Source organism: Pezoporus flaviventris, unplaced genomic scaffold (assembly GCF_033815535.1).
Source record: "Pezoporus flaviventris isolate CSIRO_AGI_PZ_B2104156 unplaced genomic scaffold, CSIRO_AGI_Pfla_v1 ptg000009l, whole genome shotgun sequence".
In the NCBI taxonomy this organism is placed as follows: domain Eukaryota; kingdom Metazoa; phylum Chordata; class Aves; order Psittaciformes; family Psittacidae; genus Pezoporus; species Pezoporus flaviventris.
In genome coordinates this window covers 2,060,915-2,081,525 of record NW_026892557.1, presented here as the reverse complement: position 1 = coordinate 2,081,525, position 20,611 = coordinate 2,060,915, and the positions used below count along the sequence as shown (strand labels likewise).

At 50.7% G+C, this 20,611-nt stretch overlaps 2 protein-coding genes across 3 annotated transcripts in view; both read left to right on the top strand.

Annotated features, from left to right (window-relative positions):
- The first annotated feature begins 394 nt into the window (after positions 1 to 394).
- Positions 395 to 12,792, top strand: H6PD (hexose-6-phosphate dehydrogenase/glucose 1-dehydrogenase). 2 transcript variants are annotated; one of them, XM_061450164.1, is made up of 5 exons: positions 395 to 419; positions 3,695 to 4,351; positions 5,451 to 5,568; positions 7,690 to 7,959; positions 8,627 to 12,792. In XM_061450164.1, the coding sequence occupies exons 2-5, from the start codon at positions 3,725 to 3,727 to the stop codon at positions 9,982 to 9,984; spliced, it is 2,373 nt and encodes a 790-aa protein (XP_061306148.1). In that variant the 5' UTR covers positions 395 to 419; positions 3,695 to 3,724; the 3' UTR covers positions 9,985 to 12,792. The 2 variants fall into 2 exon arrangements, with proteins under 2 accessions (XP_061306148.1, XP_061306147.1); XM_061450163.1 differs by lacking the exon at positions 395 to 419 and adding an exon at positions 1,330 to 1,959.
- A 1,088-nt stretch (positions 12,793 to 13,880) lies between these two features.
- The window catches only part of SPSB1 (splA/ryanodine receptor domain and SOCS box containing 1), a 39,279-nt gene continuing 32,548 nt past the window's right edge, over positions 13,881 to 20,611 (top strand). Inside the window, exon 1 of the mRNA XM_061450161.1 lies at positions 13,881 to 14,005. The gene's annotated coding sequence lies outside the window, so the exon portion shown is untranslated. The remainder of the gene's footprint in view (positions 14,006 to 20,611) is intronic.

Here is a 20,611-nt window from a genome sequence, read left to right as displayed (position 1 = left end):
GCCGGTGGGGCCGGTGTTGGGGCGGCTCCCCCCGCCGGGTTCAGCGGCCGAGGGGCGGCGGGAGGTCCCTTCGGGAGCGGGGTGCGCGGGCGCTGCGGCCCCGGTTCCGGTGCCTTCCGCGCTGCCGTCCCGCCCCGCTGCCGTGAGGCTCTGCCCGCGCTCCTCCCGCTGTGCACGGAGAGCGGCTCACGGGGCCCGCTGCACCCCGGTGCTCGGCGCCGTCAGCGGGTGCTGAGGTGCGGGTCTCTCTCCCGTCGTTTGCCTCGCTCTAACGCCGTCCTCCTGCTGTTCCAGGGCTTGGGAGAGCGAGCTGTCACCGCGCTGGGGCCAGGAGGCGAGGCCGTGGCCGTGCTGCGCTGGGTGGTTGACAGGAAAAGGCCAAATACTTAATTCATGCCATCCCTCAGCTTGCTCTTCATGTGAGTCTCCACGTTAAGCCTCTGACCTTCCCGGAGCTGACGGTGGGGTCATTCCTGCTCTGGTGTTTGCATATCCGGGATGTTTATCCTGGTTTTCAGCTAACGTTGTCGCTCTTCCCTTCCTGTGTTACCTGCGCGCAGCCCATGGCCGCCCCCATTCGTGTCCATTGTTTTTCAGTGGGGATGCGACAGTAACAAAAAAGGTGTTTTTCATGTTTCCCGTACAGCAAAGGGAGCTTCCAAGGCCTTCAGTGGGCTCCTGTCAACCTGGAACTTATCTGATGTGAAAGTAAAACACATCCCTGGGTTTCCTGTGCTTATTCTGGGCAGTGCAGCACAGCGTTTTGCAATTGGGAGTGTTGTGAAATTGGTTTCAGTCGCTTTGGGAATGCATGTGACTGGGCAGCTGCATCTGCCAGGAAACTACTTGGGTCATTCATTTGCTTGGGTACATAGAAAAGTATGATCCACCCAAACCCTTCCTCCGTGGTAGGTACCTGCTCTTCATCCACCATCTCTACAGCGTGGCAGTAACTTGCCAGGCTGCAGTGGGCAGTATGTCAGACTTCTTAGTTCCTGGAACAAAGGTTGCTCAAGCAAATGTAAATATTAATTTATTGACTTGAGAAAGTTTGTCATGTGCATTATAACCCCATAGCGGGGGAGGGAAGAGCAAACCTCTGCTTGAAATGGTTATTATTTGTACTGCAGGAGCCACACTGCTGCCCCCTGCAAGTGCCAGCACTGTTTGCTGAATTCCCTAAGTGGATAAATGGAACTTAAATAGCACAGCAAGAAGGGAGGGATGGGAACCAGTCACAATGGAAGGCCAGGAGAGGTGATGTGAGTTAGATTTACACCTTGTTGGGGTTCTCCAGAGCTCAGCAGTGTCTACTGGACAGTGGCAGTTGTGGTCACCTAAGTGATGCTCAGCTGCTGAGTGATTTCCATGCAGGAGATAGGGAAGGAAAAGCCAAGGAGTCTCTGTGCCAACTAACCTTTGAGAGGGAAGCTAGGGTGCCCAGAGGGCACAGCAGCATCACATGGGTGCTGTCCTTGGGCTCACTAGGTCTGCCCCCTTCTCACTGCAGCCTTGGGAAGCCCTTTCTCCTGAGAGTTGGAGTGGGGACTGCTCCTGAGGAGGGTCACTAGGGCCTTCACTCAGCTCACATGCAAAGCAGAGGAGTCAGGAAGACACTCTGGGAGCAGGAATTGCCACATATGCTGGCATTTTGCCTGCTCACAAGCAGCAGCCAACAGGTTTCTCACAGCCAGTGTGTATGGGCTGAGAGGTCGGATGTGCTGGGACGCTGCTGGCACAGACACGTTCTTTTTACTCTGCTGTAATTGGGTCTTTCCTCCCATTTACCAGAAGGGGAACAACCTCCCTTATCTCCCCTGCTCACCTGGCACTGATCAGAGTCTGCTGTACGCTCAGTCACAGGAGAAGAGAGATCTGCACTCAGGAGGCGCTGTGAAGAAGACAAGTTTCCAGCTACTTCTGCCACTGCAGTTTCTCTGAAGGTCCTGTATTGCTCAGGTGAGTGCTGGGGAGAGAAACACGAGGTTTAGAGAGACCAGTTCAAGCTGCAGACAGGGAGAGATATTCAGAAGTTCCGCTTTAGTTATCCTCATCCCTTATGTGATTTAGATCCTGTATCGACTTCCTGATGGAATAGTGTCTTTTCTGGGGGCATTCCAAAGTGAGAGCCAGTCAAGCTAGGGCAACATCTATGTTTTATTCCCCTGCCATTCAGGGGGAGCAAGGTCTAGGCCTTTTGCTCTAGCCTAGGATAGACAATCCTGAGTAAGTCTGGGCAGGTAGAGGCTAACAGCTTTTGGACCTAGAGCATATGTACAGCTGTAACTGGAGCAGTGGAGACCCTGATATGTTTTTTAGCTGACTGTGAATGTATGACTTGATGAGACACTTTTCTGTCTTATCTCTGCCTGCAGATGATCAAGTTCATTCCCGTACCCAAGACCCGTTTCTCAGTTGTATGGTCATGGAACTACCATGTTAAAATGGTATATCATGCCAGTGCAAAGCCTAGTGAGAGTACCACTGCACCAGTATAACAAAAACATGTACTTTTTCCTCTTGCTGTCAAAAAATGCCTGGTTTTCCCACACAGGTAGGAATAGAAGGAATAAATGTATTGACCAGAACCAGAAGTCTTAAAGAAGTTAACTGTTGTGTGCTGTGAAGGGTGTGCTCCAGCTGAACAGAGCTTCCAAACAGGAAAATCAAAGAGTGAGATAGCCAGTGTAAGAGCTTCTGAAGTAATACTTGATGTAATGAGAACAGCATAATGGTTTACTCACTTGTTCTGGATTCTCTCTCTTGAGGCGTAGTCACTGCTGCGTTTCTAGGTGCAAGAACTAAATGTGGCGTTTCTCTTAAAACCAGCTTTATGTTGGATCAGAGAAACAAGGATAAATAAGAGCAAAAGGGCATTCTGGTCAGGGAGTCCAGCTGCTGCTGGCTGCAGTGGTTTGCATGGGGGCTGAGTGGAGGAGGCCAGGACGGGTGCTGACATGCACGCTTCAGTGATGGGAAGCTGCAGTAGCAGAACACAAACCCCACATTGTCTCCTGGCCACATAGCCAACCATCATGAGGCAGCATCCAAGCTGGCTCATGTCTAGACTCAATTTTAAGGACGAAACTTCTTCCCCTGTGTTGTTTTATCAGATCATTTGTCTCCCAGTAGCTCATTAGGACCTTATTCAGCTCCATTCGTGAGAGTGGTGCTGCACATGAGTCGCTGAAGTCAGTGTATTAAAGAGGAGCCTGTGTACTGGAACTGCCAGTGGTCGTGCTTGTCTCTGAGCTGCTGTGACAATATTGACATGAAGCAATGCCAAGAGAACATAATACCATTTGAGCAAAGTCCTAAGCAGGAGGTTGTTGAAAGCAGGACTTAATTTGCAGGCACATATGTTCATTTGTAGCCAGCTCTGAAATGTGTGTTCAAATGGACTTGAGCTTCACAGGCTAAAGGCATTGACACCTCCTTAACTCAGCTGTGGGAACAGTCCTTATGCTACCAAAAGACATTAAGCACATGCTGTTTTCACTTCTTAGTTTGCATAAGGAGGCTGCAGTCTTCTCAAGAGCCCCAGTTACTACCGTGGTTCAAATCGTGGAGGGTGCAGAATCCATGCAGGTGTCCTGGCTGTTCAGCCATGGGAAAGCAGGTACCTTGTGTTGTGTGCTTTGCAGTGTTATAACATGTATTGACAGATTTTCCCTCTTTTAATCCTGTCCTCTAGTCCTCCTGGACCTACCTCTTCTCTCCCAAGATGCTGAGAAGAGTCCTGTGCACAGTGCTGTTCATGGGAGCCTTGCCATCGCTGGCCGAAGCATCCCAGGGCCACATCTCAGTGGTCTTGCTGGGAGCCACAGGTGATTTGGCCAAGAAGTATTTATGGCAGGGTCTATTCCAACTCTACCTGGACCAAGTGAGCAGCGGCCACAGCTTCACCTTCCATGGGGCTGCACTGAAGGCTCTGGAGCCGGGGCAGAGGTTGATGTTTGATGTGCTGAAGAAGCTGTCCTGTCCCCCAGACGAGTCTCCCAACAGATGTGCTGTGCTCAAGGACCAGTTCCTTAAGCTGAGCCAATACCACCAGCTGAAGACTGCCGAGAACTACACTATGCTGAACAGAGAGATCGAGACACTGCTTCGCCAGGAGGGGCTGAAGGAGGCTGGGAGGATCTTCTACTTCTCAGTACCCCCATTTGCCTACACAGAGATTGCCCGGCACATCAACAGCAGCTGCAGGCCCCCTCCAGGAGCCTGGTTGCGTGTGGTACTGGAGAAGCCTTTTGGCCATGACCTGCAGTCAGCCCAACAGCTGGCTACGGAGCTGAGGAGCTTCTTCAGGGAAGAGGAGATGTACCGGGTGGACCACTACCTTGGCAAACAGGTGAGCAGCTTGCAGTGCGCAGGTTGAGGGGCTTCGTGCAGGGGGAGTGTTGGATGTCAGCTCTGCATCTAATGAGTGGTGTTCCCCTCTCAAATTGAGGCAGGGCCACTGAGTTTGTTCCCAAGCATCTATTTGCTATGGAATCCTGTACTTGCCAATCTTACAGACCAGAGGAAATGTGCATCACAAAGTTAGAGTGATGGAGGTCCCCTCTCCAGAGGGAGGCCAGACTTTAGGGGTGAACTGTGTGTGTGCCTGAAGGAGAGATGCAGCATTCATCTGGTCTTCTCACCAAGGTCAGGGCTTTGATTTCGCTGAATAAGCAGTGCACTTTCCCTCTCCTAGTTCTCCCATCTCATTACACACAGGCCTCTCTGCTTAGCTGTGGCTTCTAGAAGCAGCTTTTAATTTGATATGTGATGGAGCTGATGGGATGTTAGTTTTGTGGGATGCTTAGGAGAAGGTTTCTTCCTGCCCTGTGCTCCACTCAGGACATGGAGGACTGGCTGCTGCAGGGACAGCTCCGGCTGTGGAGCTGCATTGTCCCAGAGGGAATGTGTTCAAGGACATGCCATCCTTCTTTTAGAGGAATGTGATGCCACATTTTGTTTCAGCCACGGCACTGTGGCCATGTTTTACACAGGGGGTTGTATGTCTGGCTGCAAGGAGATGGGATTTCTTCTCTGTTCCCTTTCTTTTCCTTTTCTCCCCAAAAGAGCAGATGGCTTTAGTGGTGCAAGCATCTGATCTGATGTATTTCAGCACTTTGTAACTGTGTGTTAGTCCCAGGATGGTCTGACTCAGCCCTTTGTCCTTTGACGGATAGAAACTGAGTGTCTTGCAGTTTGTAGTTCAGCCTTTACACATGAAACCTCAAAATGCCTCAGAAAAACCTTTAATGTCTGCTGTGTGCAGTCATTGGAGACCCCATTATGTATCACTCCATTGCTGATTTTCTCCTCTCTGACCCACTCTGCTCTCTGCTGTGTGACATGTCTGTTAGCGCTCCAGAGCTGGGCACATCCCAGTGCTGGATGGGGCAGTGATACTGTGGCAACGCGGTGAGTTTTTGTTGGGTCTTTGATTTCTCCCTTCACAGGCTGTAGCCCATATCCTGCCTTTTCGAGATCAGAACCGACACTTTCTGGATCCAATTTGGAACCGACATCATGTGGAAAGAGTGGAGGTTGTCCTGAAAGAGACTGTGGATGCTAAAGGTTGGTGAGGCGAGTGTGCAGAGCTAGGGTGGATGAGAGCTGGCAGCTTCATTACCTATGTGTAAGTGGGCCTTGAGGCAGTGGCTGGGGCAGTAACAAAAAAGAGCAGATAAATGATATGTTGCTCCCTGGAGATAGAGAGGGACTCTTAGACTATGTTAGGGGCTGACTCACTTCCAGGTAGTATTGCTGCTTCCAAGAAAAGATTCCCATTGCAGTTCAGCTGGGAGCAGGGGGGAAATCCCCCACCTTTTTCAGTTGCAGAGTCTTTGGGGGGTTGTACCTAGCTTTCTATCCCAAATCTTGGTAAAAAGCACTGGATTTGGAATCGATGCACTCTTCCGCTGCAGCATTCCAGCTGTTGTAACAACAACACTTCTGTATTGCTGTCCTGTTAGCTACCAAGCTCACACCGAGTGCTGTTCTTTGGAAGATGCTCTTGCATCTTTCGCCTGGATGTTGCTCCTGTCAGCTAGTTGGTGTCAGTCCAGGTACCTAGCTCAGCCTGTGTTAGTCTGCCTGTTTCTGTCCCTTCCTCTCTGTATTAAGAAAGAGCATTGCAGAGAGAAAATCCAAGTTGCTAGCATGGGTCTCCTGCTGAAGGACATGGCTGCAATCCCTCCCTGCAGTGCTGCAGCATCCGCTCTGCAGTGCTCAGCATAAAGCACTCCGGGCTGGACTGCCACCCGCAGCACTTACTGGGTTGTCAGGTGCCCTCGGTTCTGCAACATCAGGGTTGCTTCTCCACTCGCTTTACCTCCTCTCCTCTCTTTCTCCTCCCTCCCTCCCTCTATTCCTTCCTCAAACACCACAGACTCAGTTAATGCAATTTTATCAAACTTGAGTAATCTTTGGTTTTGCAGCCCAGACCTCACCTGGGCCTGTCTGTGGGAGAGGGATGCACTGCAGAGGGATTAAGGGAGATCAATGTTGTGTGTGCATAGCCCCAGCCCTGTACCCTCCCTGCTCTGAACAACTTTGTGAGTTTTCATTTGATGTCTTTTTTTCCCCTGTGCAGCTTCAGCTGGCAGCCTGGCTCCCAGCAGTTCTGCAGCATTGATTACATTAATGAATGTGCCTTTGGATTAGAGCAAGGGAGATAAATGTATCAATCAATAGGGAAAGCCTACGGCTGTGATGCAGTCTGCAGTGTGCAGCCTGCTGCTGCTGGACTGCAGAAAGGCATCTGTTTGAGTCACTTTCTTCCTAAGTGCATTGTCCTTCTCCCCCTGTTCCCATCTGCGTGAGAGGTCAGGCAGAGGAGGAGAGGCAGGGATTTGTGCATGGAATTTTGTCTCTGAAGGCTGAGCCAGAGCCTTCTTAGGACATGAAAACAGGGGAAAAAGAGACAACGAAGAGCAGCGTTTATTGCATGGACCTGCTGGGGTCCCTGTTCTGACCCTGCTTTCCAGCTACTCTGTCAAAGCTTTTGTGTATAACTGCACGTTGTGTGGAGTCCAAGGCCTGGGTGCTGTGACCTGTGGGACAGGAGTGTCAGGGTGATGGTTACACAGGGAGCCAGCATCGTGCTGTATGTGGGAGGTTTGGGCTGGACGTTGCTGCCAGTCACTGACTGCAGCTCCTGAAAGCACGAGCAGTCCAAGAAAGCAAAGCTGCCTTCTCCTTTGTGAACTCAGCAAGAGCATTACTCCTGCTGGGTTTAGGCTCTGTAAGCGCCCAAAAGGAGGATTATGTCTGGCTCTGTGGAGAACAAGCAGTCCCCTAGAACCTTTTATCTCTATTTTAGTAGCAGAGACATTTTGGAAGCCCCTCTGGAGGGAGAGCAAAGGCTTCAAATGAATCATAGAATGGTTTGGGTTGAAAGCGACCTTTGAAGATCATCTAGTCCATCCCCCTGCTGTGAGCAGAGACATCTTTCAGTAGATCAAGTTGCTCCAAGCCCTGTCCAACCAGACCTTGAACCAGTGATGAGACATCCACAGCTTCTCTGAGCTCGGTAGCTTCAAGTTAATTACTGGGCCAGGAGAAGAGGAGCTTGGTGCAAATCAGCTAGGGCTCGTGCTCTTTGTTCTCCTTGGCACACACATTACACATGCAGAGGGCGAGTCTGCAAGAAAAGCACATCAGCTCACCAGCATCTTACCTCCTCTTCCTCCTCAGGCCGCACCAGCTTCTATGAGCAGTATGGAGTCATCCGGGACGTGCTGCAGAACCACCTCACCGAAGCCCTGATGTTCCTGACCATGGAGCTCCCAGCCAACGTGAGCAGGGCTGAAGAGGTTCTGCAGTGCAAGCTGCAGGCCTTCCAGTCCTTGTGGGGCCTGGAGAAGAACAGTGCTGTGTTGGGTCAGTATCAGGCTTATGCCAGCCAAGTACAGGAGGAACTGCAGAAGGCACAAGACTACATCAGCACAACACCAACCTTTGCAGGTGAGAGTTTGGTCTTGGCCCTGGAGAGGGGAATGGTCTAGAGCTGAGGAGAGCAGGAGATGGGAGTCCTTGTGTGCTGATACCAGGTCCGTGACTCTGGACCTCACCGCGGACACAGGGATGTCTCCAGGCATCCACCAGCATGGCAGCTGGGAGGTGTAACAAGATAATGCTGTTGTCATGGTAGTTTACTAATGATCCAGGGAATGAAGCATTGCATAAGAGCTAAGTCCCATTATTCTTGATAAGATCTCTGTGTTATTTTTAGAAGTGGCCCACAAACTGCTTTACCTTTCCATAAAGACAGGTTGTTCCCTGCATCTGAGGGGTAAAGCATTGGCAGCTCTCTGTGATTTAGTAGACCACGAGGCCATTTCTGGCCACGCTGCGTCTTCTGCACATGAAAGATTTTGTCTGAGTGATACTCGTGCTTAGAAACTGGTTTCATGCAAGATGAAAGGAGGCTTATCAGGCCTGTGGGAAGCACAGCAGGGTAGCTGGAGGGCAGTTAGTGCAGTGATATCATGAAAGGGCTGAATGTGGAGCAAGAAACACAGTGGATGCCAAGGTTTCTGGGAGCTAAGGAAGGAGAATGTTAGGTAGGTGATAGCGATCCCCTCAAATCTGCTTGCTGTTGAGGTTTAATTGGGTAGCACTGTCATTTCAGGTGTGCTGGTTCACAGCGGCAGCCTGCGTTGGGAAGGGGTCCCCTTCCTCCTCACTTCTGGGAAAGCTCTGGATGAACGGGTGGGTTATGTCCGTGTTCTCTTCAAGAACCAGGCCTACTGCATTCAGAGCGAGACCCTGCGGGATGCGGGGCACAGCCAGTGTAAAGCCAAGCAGATCGTCTTCTACATTGGGCACGGTGCCCTCAGCACCCCTGCGGTGCTGGTGAGCAGGAACCTCTTCAGGCCCATCATGCCAGAAGGCAGCTGGAGAGAAGAAGTGGGTCAGTCAGAGCTGCGTATCTTTGGACAGCCGTTGTCTGATTACTATGTGTATGTCCCTGTGAAAGAGAGAGATGCGTATTCTGTCCTCATCTCCAACATCTACCATGGCAGGAAGGACTTCTTCATTACCACTGAGAACCTGCTGGCCTCCTGGGCATTCTGGACACCGCTGCTGAACAGCATCTCCAACCAGCCCCTGCGCCTCTACCCGGGGGGTGTGGAGAACCAGCACCTCTTAGACTTTGAAATGGTGAGTGGGGAAGTGGCATTCACCGTGGCAGAGCCATTGGAAGTGCTGAACCCCAAGAGGCTGATGCCAAGTGATTTCAGGACCATCCAGTCCAAGTTTCGGCAAAGCCCCCTGGTCTCAGCGTGGTCTGAGGACCTGATTTCCCAGCTGGCTTCTGACATGGAGGAGGCAGCAAGCAGGGCTGTGGCACGCTCTGGGCACTTCCACCTGGCCCTCTCGGGTGGCTCAAGCCCAGTGGTCCTATTCCAGCGGCTGGCCAGACACCATTATGCCTTCCCATGGAAGCACACCCACATCTGGCTGGTGGATGAGCGCTGTGTCCCCCTCACTGACACTGAGTCCAACTTCTTCAGCTTGCACAACCACCTCCTCCAGAGCGTCCGGGTGCCCTACTTCAACGTCCACCCCATGCCTGTGCACCTGAACCAGCGTCTCTGTGTGGAAGAGGACAGGGGCACGGAGCTGTATGCCAAGGAGATCACAACCCTCGTGGCCAATGCCAGCTTTGACCTGGTGCTGCTGGGGGTGGGCACTGATGGGCACACTGCCTCGCTCTTCCCCCACTCTGCAGGCGGTTTGGAAGGGGCTCACACCGTGGTGCTGACTGAAAGCCCTGTCAAACCTCACCAAAGGATGAGCCTGAGCCTGCCCCTCATCAACAAGGCCAGGCGGGTGTTTGTGCTGGTTTTGGGGAAGGGTAAGCACGACATCACCACCCTGCTCAGCAGAGTGGGCCACGAGCCCAGGAAATGGCCTGCCTCGGGTGTCAGCCCCAGCTCTGGCCAGCTCGTGTGGTATGTGGATTATGAAGCTCTGCTGGGGTGATGCCTTCACGGTGTCCCTCCTCCCTTGGCTGCGTGGGTTTTCCTACACAATGTCCATGTTTTCCTGTTGCCAGCAGCAGCTTCATCGCTGAAGGACTCCTCTAACGCGTGGCCTGCAGTGCCTCTGACATCTGAGCTCGGGAAGGAGCTCGGCTCAGTGTTCAGAGCTAAGTAGGATCCCGGAGCCCAAGGCAGCATTTCTGGCTCTGCTAGGGGTTCTGACTGTGACTTTGGACAGATTACCTCACCTTCAAGTGCCTCTGTTTTCCCTGTCAGGCCTTTGTGGTCATTAGCATTATTTAACTACCTCACAGGCACTACAGGAGACTTGTTAAACGAAGTACCTGCCAAATTTCATGGTTATTGTTTTAATTCTCAGGTTAGAAGACAGTGATAACATGTTTATCCCTTACCCTGGTCAGCCTGGCCAGGACAGTGTCATTGTCTCAGCAAAATGATGGTTCTGTGCCCGTGGGTCTGTAGTCTCGTGTGTGTGCAGCCCATGGGGGTGTCAGCCGGACATGGACTATGGCTGGAAGCAGAGACACCCATCTGCTTTTGTGGTACGGAGCCCCTAAATGGTGACAGTGCTTTGTGAGCTCCCATGTGGTCCTGAGTCTTTGCAAATTGCCCAGCAGCAGAGGCTGAGGTTATAAGCAGTAATTTGCTGCTTTCATTAAGTGCAGAGCTGGTACCATGGGGATGGAGAAGGAAGACACATTGCTTTTTATGCTGTTAAAATAATGGGGACAGGGTGAAGAATGTGGCATTCACAGAGCTGTTATTTGGCTGAAGTGCAATAATTGTTGAGGGAAAAGCTTGGTGTTCAGAGTTGTTCGGGCTTAGCTAGCAAAGAAATGTTTTCTTTAGCTGTCTTTGTCTCATTCTCTGAAATGACCTTTTCCCTGTCCTCAGAATTGAGGCTTGCCATGGCATGGAGTGCCTTATAAAACTATGGGAGGTGTCTTTATGAACTATCCACATATCTGTCAGTACAGCACACATTAACGTGGTTACAGTGTTTGCAGATGGTGGTGGTGGGGTTTGAGCTCAAAGAGACTGACTTAGAAGGGGAGGGAAGTTTGTGCTTATCCCTTGAGCACACGGAACTAGCAATTGCCTCTCTGACAGGACAGCAGTAAGTGGTTATAGACATGTGTAGTCCTGTTGCTCACAGGAGGGGTTGGACACATCCAGTCCTACCTAGAGACCCCATTCTCCCCGTCCTAATTTTCACCTTTGCAGGATGCTGGCCCTGTTTCCACAGAGAAGTAGCTGTGTGTGTGTGTGACCCAGGGCCTGAGGGCTCTGCAGGGACCCCAGTGCTGACAGGAGATGGCGCCTGGACCTCGAAAAGCAGCAGTGGTGAGGTGTGTACTGCTCTTTCAGCAGGGCTGCTCAGGGACTGTGCCAGGCTTGGCTGCCCTTCACAGCCCTGAGCCTCCCAAGGGAATAACAGGAACGTCAGGAGTGGACTTGGGAGTCTGGTGACCCTTCAAGGACCTAAAAGTCTGCAGGGAAAAGAAGGAGACTCTGCTTTAGAAAGCTGGGCAATAAGCATTGGCTTCGCATCTTTCCCTGTGCAGGGATCTGCTGGATCCTAGTGATGCAGATGCGAATCCGGGTACAAATAGGTGCTATGGACTGACAGCACACGGAGCAAGGTGGGCAGGTCTGTACAGCCTGTATTCAGCCAGGTTCACAAGGTGTTGCCTTTCAGCATAATGCTTGTATTGATGCAGAAATCAGAATTGCCTCTGCTGACTGCACGGGTAAGTGCACTGCACAAGCTCTAGAGAGCCTGGTACTCGCACCGTGCCTCAGCCAGCAGCGCCAGGGAGAATGTAACCTGGCAGAAGACCTTGGAAAAGGCCAAATTCTCAGGGAATGGCTGTGGTTTCTGGCAGACACCCCCCCCACCTTGCAGATGCTCCAGAAAAGCTGCACTTTTCATGCTGTATTTGACTAAGCTGAGTTGCGCTGATGCGTGTTGCGTTGCTATAGCCTGGGAAGGAAGGGGAGTTGTGGAGTAGCTTTCTCAAGAGCTCAAAGGCAGAAGGGACACAAGTGCCTTTAACTGGTCTGTTTTGGCAACTGGGATGGCTGGTTATTCATCTCTTGTGGGTGTTCATGAATAAGTGCTCCTGCCTGTTTCGTGGTTACAGGCAGCCTCAACTACAAGCACAAATACCAAGGGGTGAAAATAAAATGCCAGGGGAAGAGAGTAGCCTAAAAAAGCAGGAGGAAGGCGAGCATCTTGCTACAGGACTGGCTTGTCGAGTGGATATGCTGACACTGGAGGCTGGAGTAAGAGCCTACACCTAGGAGTTAACTGCAGTAACTCTCTTCCTAGATGAGTGCTGGCAAACACTGGCTCCGGAATGAAACAGCCGCGCAGAGAAAGATGGTTTAGGTCTGGTATGTCCATAAACTCAAACATCATTTTTCGTGTTTGAAACAAAACCAGCCGTGTTAATAACTTCATTCCAGTTCATTTGGTGTGAAGGAACAAGTTTTAGGAAAAAATTGACCTGTGTGAGAATAAATGTCTTGTTCTGAATGACAGAGTTCATTACTACTTTATGGATGACTGTGGCACTGGTGTTTTCCTCTTTCTGCACACTTGCTTGGTAGTATTTGGCTGGCACCTATTGGAATAAGCCCTAATTTTACAGAGGTTTATTTGCACTTTTACATAAGCATCTGGAGGGGTTTTTTGCTCTTCCCAGCTGACAATAGGGTTCATTTGTGAAGTCTCTAATGGGGGACCCCAAAATTCGCCCTAGACTTTATTAAAGCCAGTAAAAGCCCTCACACGCTTTCTTCTGTGAACACTGTCTGGATTCCTTGGGGGTTTGGGGTTTTTGCACAACTCTTTACACAGACAACTCCCATTCGACTCTTTAGTACTTCACCTTTGCCAAATGAAACCCAAATCTGTTTAAGTACATCAAATCTGTGACTGGCAAGCGAGAGGCTGCTGATGGGAAGAGGGTTAAATGAGCAGTGAATCTGATGAGGAAGAATGGTAGAAATCCACTGGGCCTCAGGCCAAAGAAGCAGTGCTATTTTTGTGTTGGAAGGCTATTAATAGGAGATGTGCACCTTCTAGCGAGCTTGTGTTAACCTTTCCTTGCAAAAGCAACTCCTGGGGGTAACTTCTTAGAGTCTGCTCCTCTCCCGAGTGAGTATTGATACCAATTTCATTGGGTGTTTTAATGAAAGTGCATTCCAAGAATTCAGTGCTGTGATTATTGGTATGTTTTACAGGAAACTAACACTGGAAGTAATTCGTTTTTCGACTTCTATAAATCGAGCTGTAAAATCTTCTTTTTCCATGAGTAAAAAGTTGTGATTCTTTTTGCCGTGTGTAATAAATAGAGAATTATATTTATAAAAAAAGAAATGCTTTTTAGTGCAAGTGTCTTTTCATTTCTCTCAATGTCTGGTGGTCAGGCTGGGGTTTTCCCTGTCCTTTGGGTGGGGGAAGTTTTCAAGCTCTAGTTGTACAAGGAAGACAATGTTGGGTTTCTGGTGTGCAGGCTTAAAAGTTTGCTGACTCTTTTATTGGTATCATCCAAATGAGGCCAGGACTTTGCGACCCAGAGGAACAGGCAAAGCCCCTTTAAGATGAGAAGATGGAATCACCCAATTCTTTGCAGGGTCCTGAAATTAACAGGAAAGACTTCGGGAAGTCTCTGCTAAGCTGTATTTGCCCCGAGTTGCATAGATACCATCACCACAGTACAGAGTTGTTTAATAACATAGACTGTATAGAGCTGTGTTTAGCTAGCATCTATTGAAGGCCTGAGCTGAGCTGATGCAGTTGAACTTCAAGAACAAGCTCTGGCAGGGTCCCAGCACAGAGGCCTGGCCTCTGAAAGGGCACTGTCACTCACACTTGTGAGGTTTCAGTGCATTCCTGGCTGCTAATAGAGCAGAGCATTTCTGTAGTACCAAGTGATACGGGTCTTCCCCTCTTCAGTGTCCAGATCCTCTCCAGCGCTCCCTTTGGTGTCCAGGTATGTTGCTATGATGTGTATGATGCTTTCTGATGCCGTCGGTAATGCTAAATTAACTAAGATGCCTACAGATTGGAAGATGGCTGTGCAGGTGAGGAGATGTAACAGCCAAGTCATAGGGCTGGGACATCCAGGTCAGAAGTGGATGATTCTAGTTTAGAGAGAATTTTGTTCTAGGTTAGACTATTGCACAGCACTGAAAAGAGGCACCCAAAGCAGTTACAGGATTAGTGAATCCTCCCCAGACAGGGAGCAGAGGCAGTGGTGGCAAAAGCAGCAAAACCATCTTAATGCTTTTCAGGACAAAGATTTTGGTGTTGTGCTTGGCCTCTCTCTTGGCCACAGCTCAGGGCAATCCTCAGTAGGATTTGGCCTCCGGATTCATCGCCTGCCTTGGTAGGGGTTTGCTTTATTGCCTTTCTGTCCCCAACCAGGGACTGCTGCCTAAAAAGGGGCGAGGAAGGAGATGGAGGGGAGGGAGTGAAAACCAGTCCATTTGAGGAGCCAGAGCGATCCCAACCCAAGCTGCCTTCTGCAATGTCTGTGGGTAACACGAACCCACCCGGTTCATTCCAGCCGCTCCCCCTGCGGAGAGCTGGCACCATGTCCCGTAGCGATGCAGCCCCAGGCTCCCCTGCAAGCACCGCCGTGGCCGGCCCGGCCCGGCCCGTGCCCTCAGGCTGCTCCCTGCGCTGGGACGTGCCGGCTCCGCTCTGCCAGGGAGGAATTTCCCGCAGGAGCTGTGTCCTGATGGAGCTGTGACCAGACATCGCCTCACACGTCCCTTAAACAGCGCTCCCTTTACCGTAGCCATCTCCTTAGCCCCACACCAATCTGGGTCTCGTGTGAAGGAGCAGCGATGCTGTTGCCGAGATGAGACCCGTGCTCGGACGCAGCAGGTTCTTTTCCGTACATCCCAGCCTGTTTTTAAGGGGATGCAGGCATTTTTTTCGTGCTTTGCTTTTCTCCCATGGGCATGTGCGATGGGCTGGCCCAGCCCTGTCTGTGGTTGAAGATGTGGGCAGGGTTCCCCTGCTGATTGCTGAGATCCGGGGGGTGGAATCGGAGCTCAGATACCTCTCGCTGGCTGAGCTGGCGGGGACTGGAGCTGCAGCTGGTACCATAAATAAGTTTAGTTCATTTCCCCACCTGAAGAAGGGAAACCGGGGGTCAGATGCAGGGAGAGGGAGGAAACGGGAGGAAGAGACCAAATACTCTGTGTCTGTCTGAGGTGAGCATATTCCATTTGGGAATGTGCTTATGGGATAGACCTGACTGATGTTAAACGGCTTAATTTGGGAAAAGCAAAAGTCCTCAGCAAAAGGGAGGGGAAAAACCATGGGTGGTTTTCATCTTTCATAGGATACAGCTGATTGCATGGATCCTGCATCATCCCACAGCTTTCTAGAGAGCCAGTTTGGTCGAGATACAGCATCACGCTGTGTGCCCCGTGGTTGCATTGCAGAGGGAAAGGAGTCAGGACTCCTTCCTTGTGTTCCCAGTCCCATGGGTATCGCTGGTCTGTGGTTAGCAGGAGAGAGCTGAAAGGCAGGACACTGCCACTGATTCACAGGGTGAGTCACGTTGCTCCCCTGAGTTCCCCTTTCCTCCTGCTCTGCAGCAACGGTAAATTAGCTGCCTCATGGGGATAGGAGATTTGGAAGAGGCTGGAGGAATGCTGCTGGGGGGATGGAGAGCTTTATCCTGCAGCATCCCTGTGTGTATCGAGTCATGTCCATCAAACAGGATCAGCCAAACACTTGCTGGGAACAGCAGCAGTTGAAAGCTTTTGAAGCACAAAGCCAGGGCCTGTTCTTGCTGCCATTATCTGCTGCAAGCAGATGCTGCCTGGCATCTCCTTTCCTAACAGCAGTGCTTGGACGTGACCAAACTGTCTGACAAGCCACCCACACGCTGCAGTGTTTTGACTCGCAGAGGGCCATTGCTGTAGATGCTGTTCCGGAGCTGCTTCCCCTCTGCAAGCGCTTGGGTGCCTGCGAGTAAAAAGGTGCTCTGGAGCCGAGCCTGCCAGCAGCAGAGGGTGCTGCTCCCTCACGCTGCGGGGAAAAGCCGTTCCCAGCCTTGTCCTGCACTGTTCCAGGGGCACAGACCAACACAGCTGGGCCCCTCACACCAGCTCTGCTGCTGCTCTTCGTGAGCCACACACAGAGCAGAGATGAGCACGGATCTGTGGCACAGGGAGCTCTCTGCTCAGCCTGCTCCCACGGGAGCTACTCCGCAGCTGCTGTTCTGTATTACCCTGGTTGTTACCCTTTTCCATTCATGGCCCTCCATCAGAGGCAAGGAACTCTTTTTTTTCCTGCTTCCCTACTCCCAGGGAATTCTCATGCACAGACTGCAGCCATGCGCTTAGTCCCCTGCTATGGGCTTGTGACATATGGTGCAGTGAGCAAAAGGAGTGTTGGGATGTGTCCTTTTAACTGCAGTTATCAGCCAGTAAAGCTACCATGATTTTAAGGGGGTGCTCCTGGCATTAAGGGGTAGTCACATCTGTAGCACATATACCTCAGAGGTAACTGGGCAACCAGCTGGTGTTGTAAGGGTTGCTCCAAATCGGATTGGAAGTTTGCAGAGCATCTTCTGCATCCGAGAGCTCCAGTTAGGTACATCCCATTCTGTAAGGCAGCTACTTCACGCCCATCACCCTGTGCTTAAAGCAAAGGAACAGAGACAGGAGACACCACAACAGGCCCCTCCTTTCCTGGGCAGTGTAAAGCGAAATACCTGGATTCCACTTTGGTATAGGTAAAGGGTTTCAGGGTTTCGTTTCAGTCAAAAGCCCCATTTACTTGTGTTGCAGTTGATGAAGGGTTGTACTGACTGTGCTGACATCTGAATTCACAGGCAGAGGCTAACTAAAAGGAAGACGACTTTTTGTTCCTGCAAAGGGCCCCTGGAGATGCCTCTTTTTTCCTCCTTCATCCCACTCTCTTTACCCTTTTTCCACCGCATTGAGCCATCTTCCAGCTGAGAAGGGCTTGTTGATTGTCCTCTAAGCAGGCTTGGCAGGACTTCTACCTCATGAGGCTGCTGTTTTAACAGTCTCTTTCTCTGTTCTGCAGCACACTGGGTTACTTTGGCTTTGTTGCTGTACATTACAGACACTCATTGTTCACTATCTGTTGCATTGTCTCCCTTAATTCCCACAGGCAGAGCCTGTATGCAGCACGTACATGTTTCCGGGCAGAGTCTCCCCCGGGCATAGAAAGCTGCATGTTTTCTGTCTGCCTGTCTTTATACACCCCCCAAAATACAAAGTAATAGCATCCCCTTTGTCTTGCTACATTCCACCAGCTTACAGCTGCAAGGTTGGTCTCCGTCAGGCGTAAAGCACATGTACAAAGTCTGTACCAGCCTAAGACTCCATGCTCTTAAGGATTTACGTGCTTAACTTCAGACATTCAAAAGGGACCCACTTCCAGACTCCACAGCTAATCTGCACTACCGAATGCAGACCACAAGAAAGGAGGCATGCCAAGTCATCCCCCATCCCACCTCCCTTTCAATAATCCTAGCATAAATGCACAAGGATGAGAGCTGGAAAGGTCTCTTCTAATCCAGGCTCCATCCCCAGTTAGTTTTCCAAACAGGCTTAGAGGGATTCCGTTGCAGACCATAAACAGTGGCATTTGTCAGTCACCCCCCCCTGCCACTGTTTGCACTGTTGGTTGAGATGTAGACAGCATTCAAAGCAAGTGATTGAAGATAGCAATTCCTGCTTCTTGAGGAAGCAAGAAAGTCAAATATTAAGGAAATGGAAGGAGACAAGATTCCGTAGGAGCTGTGATCTCATCTGGCGAGAAGCCACCACAAATCTGAGCTCTGCTTCAGCACTTGTCACGTCTGGTTTCCTCCAACCTCCCTGCTGTTCTTCTACCTCCTCCACCCCGTTTCTCCCTCTCACTGTAAAGAGCAGGGATCTCCGTTGGAGGAGGAAGCCCTTGCACGCCTGGAACTAGTGCACAAGGCTGTGAGCAGCCCTCAAAGAAGCTCCCATCTGGCAACGGCAATGTGCTGTAGGGTGCTCAGGGAGAGACAATGGGTCTTAGTGGTGACCAGTGCTGGGAGGCAGGTATCACTACTACTGGAGTTAGCAGCTCAGCTCACAGGCAGACCAAAGCCCGCTGAGTTCCCTGCGCAGCTCTCAGGCATCATTCCCAACAGTGATGACATGTCTCTGCTGCTGCAGAAGGTGCTCATGCTGTGCTGACCCTGGGGAGCTGTGGCTAGGCAGGCCAAGGAGGACCTGCTCCTCAAGTGAGGTCCTGGGCTTGTCTTGGGACTCTGGCCCTGGCCATCGCTCTGTTACTCTCCTGGGTGAGAGCAGAGGAACAGGAAAAGGGCTTGGGATAAAAGGAAAATTCCCCCTCCACATCTCTAGGCATCAGGAGCTACTGCTAGCAACTGATTAACCGCTGCCTCCCCTCTGCCCTTCTGGATTATGAACCCGTGCAAGCCTTTGCCAACCTCCCACCAGTCAGGTTCTCACATTGCGGCAACCTCCCGCCCTGACAGTAATAAACCAAAGCATTTAAAGTAGGGGACCTTTACTAAGCTTAGTAGATTGATTTCCTGTAAAGGAGAATCTGGTCCACAGAGCTCCAACACTGACCAGGTTTGGGGGCTCCCCAGACAACACTTCAGTTTTGCTTTCTTGCTCCTGTATGCCGGGCACGTTCCTCCAACATCTTTGGTACTGGCAGAAGATACAGGAGTGGGTCTTTGGAACAGTGGAGATCAGAAGAACTCTCCACAAACAAAGCTGGATTCACGCAACAAGCTGATAGAAGACACTGGAGCTGGTCTGCAGTGTCAGCACCCTTCCTCAGCTCCCTCAGAGCGTGTTTGTGGGCTCTCTGGGTGAGTATGGGCCCCTCTCTGCTGAAATCAGTGTGGAAAATTGGCCTAAATGGGAGCAGAACCAGGTCAAAGCCAAGTAGTTTCGAAGAAGCTACCCAAATATGTAACTATTTAACATAAAACTCCTCCTATTTCTATCTTTTTGGGTGTGAAAGGACATATTTGTGCTGTATCTACAATCTATGTGGTGTTTCTGGTCAGCTAGAGTAACAAATTCAATGTGAATGTGTTTTTTTTTAATGGACCACAATAGCTGGCATAAAGCAAGTATTCCCCAAGGACTTCACAGCACGCTGAACAAAACAGTGCCTCAGTCCTGCAGAGATACGAATGCACATCCAAACAACTTCACATGCACACACACATGGATTCAGCGGTGTTTCTGACTTCTTCATAGAATCACAGAATGATTTGGGTTGGAAGAGACCTTCAAAGCTCATCTAATCCAACCCCCTTGCAATGAGCAGGGGCATCTTCAACTAGATCAGTTTGCCCAGAGCCACATCCAGCCTGGCCTGGAACGTCTGCAGTGATGGTGCATCCACCACCTCTCTGGGCAACCCGTGCCAGTGGTTTACCACCCTCGTTGTAAAGGACTTTTTGCTCACATCCAGCCTGAACCTCCCCTCTTTTAGCTTAAAACCATCACCCCTCGTCCTCTCTTCTGACAGTTCAGTGTGCTCAGCACCAGACCCTGTATGTCACTGAGTGTCCTGTTGTGACCACCTCACTGAGGAAACAACCTGGCAGTGGTTATTGTGGTCCCTGGGGACCATGCGATATCACCTCATCCCATGTGCAGCTGCAGGACTATTTCCTTGTAAGCACCAGTATGACTAAGATGCACACTAATGTATGGTGCATAAAACATGCATGACAAAAAGCCTGTTCAGCTCTCAGCAGAGTCAAACTCCTTCTGCCAACCTGCCCGGAGATCCAGCGCATGTGTACACCCAGGAACCACTTTCCTCACTACTCAATTATGTGCTCCCTAAGAGGAGCACAGTCTGGAATGCATGGCTGAATATCCCGTCCAACTGAAAGGCAGGCAAAGGGAATGCACTTGCATACATGTGATTGAACCTTGTTTGAATTCAGGCCCTGTGCTGGAAATGAAGTTCATCTGAGATGGCAGCAAAGTCCCCTGGAAATAGGGACATAATAATGAGGACACACAAATTAACCTGCTCCTTTTTCCACACGTGCCCCAAGACATTAGCGATGAGAACTGGTCATGGCCCAATGTTAATGTCCAGCCCCCAAACCCAGTAACTTCAGCATCATTCAGGGGCATTCATTCCACACTGACTCAGATGGCAGGCGGCCACCTCCTGAATCACTCACACCGCTTCCTGCAGTGCTTAGGTGGTCCTTGGAGGTGTCCCATGCACTACAGCTCACTGAATTTATGACAGTTCCCTGCTTTATAGCTCCGAGCAGTATTGCTGCAGACAGACTGGTTTTGTCTGGGGATACTGAAAAATTAATCATCTCAAAGAGACGTTACTGGGTCAAATTTGCCCCAAAAGCCGCTTTTTGAAAGACGACTGAACCGAATTGTATTCCCCTGCTTTATTCTGCTAAACAGATCAGTTTTGAAACAGCAAACCCACGTTCCCTGGAGCGTTCGCAATGCAAATACTGCAACACGCTGTCCGCGGATAACGACACCGAGGATGCAATTCACTGAGCAGCGGCTCGCCTGCCCGCGCTAGGGATGAGACC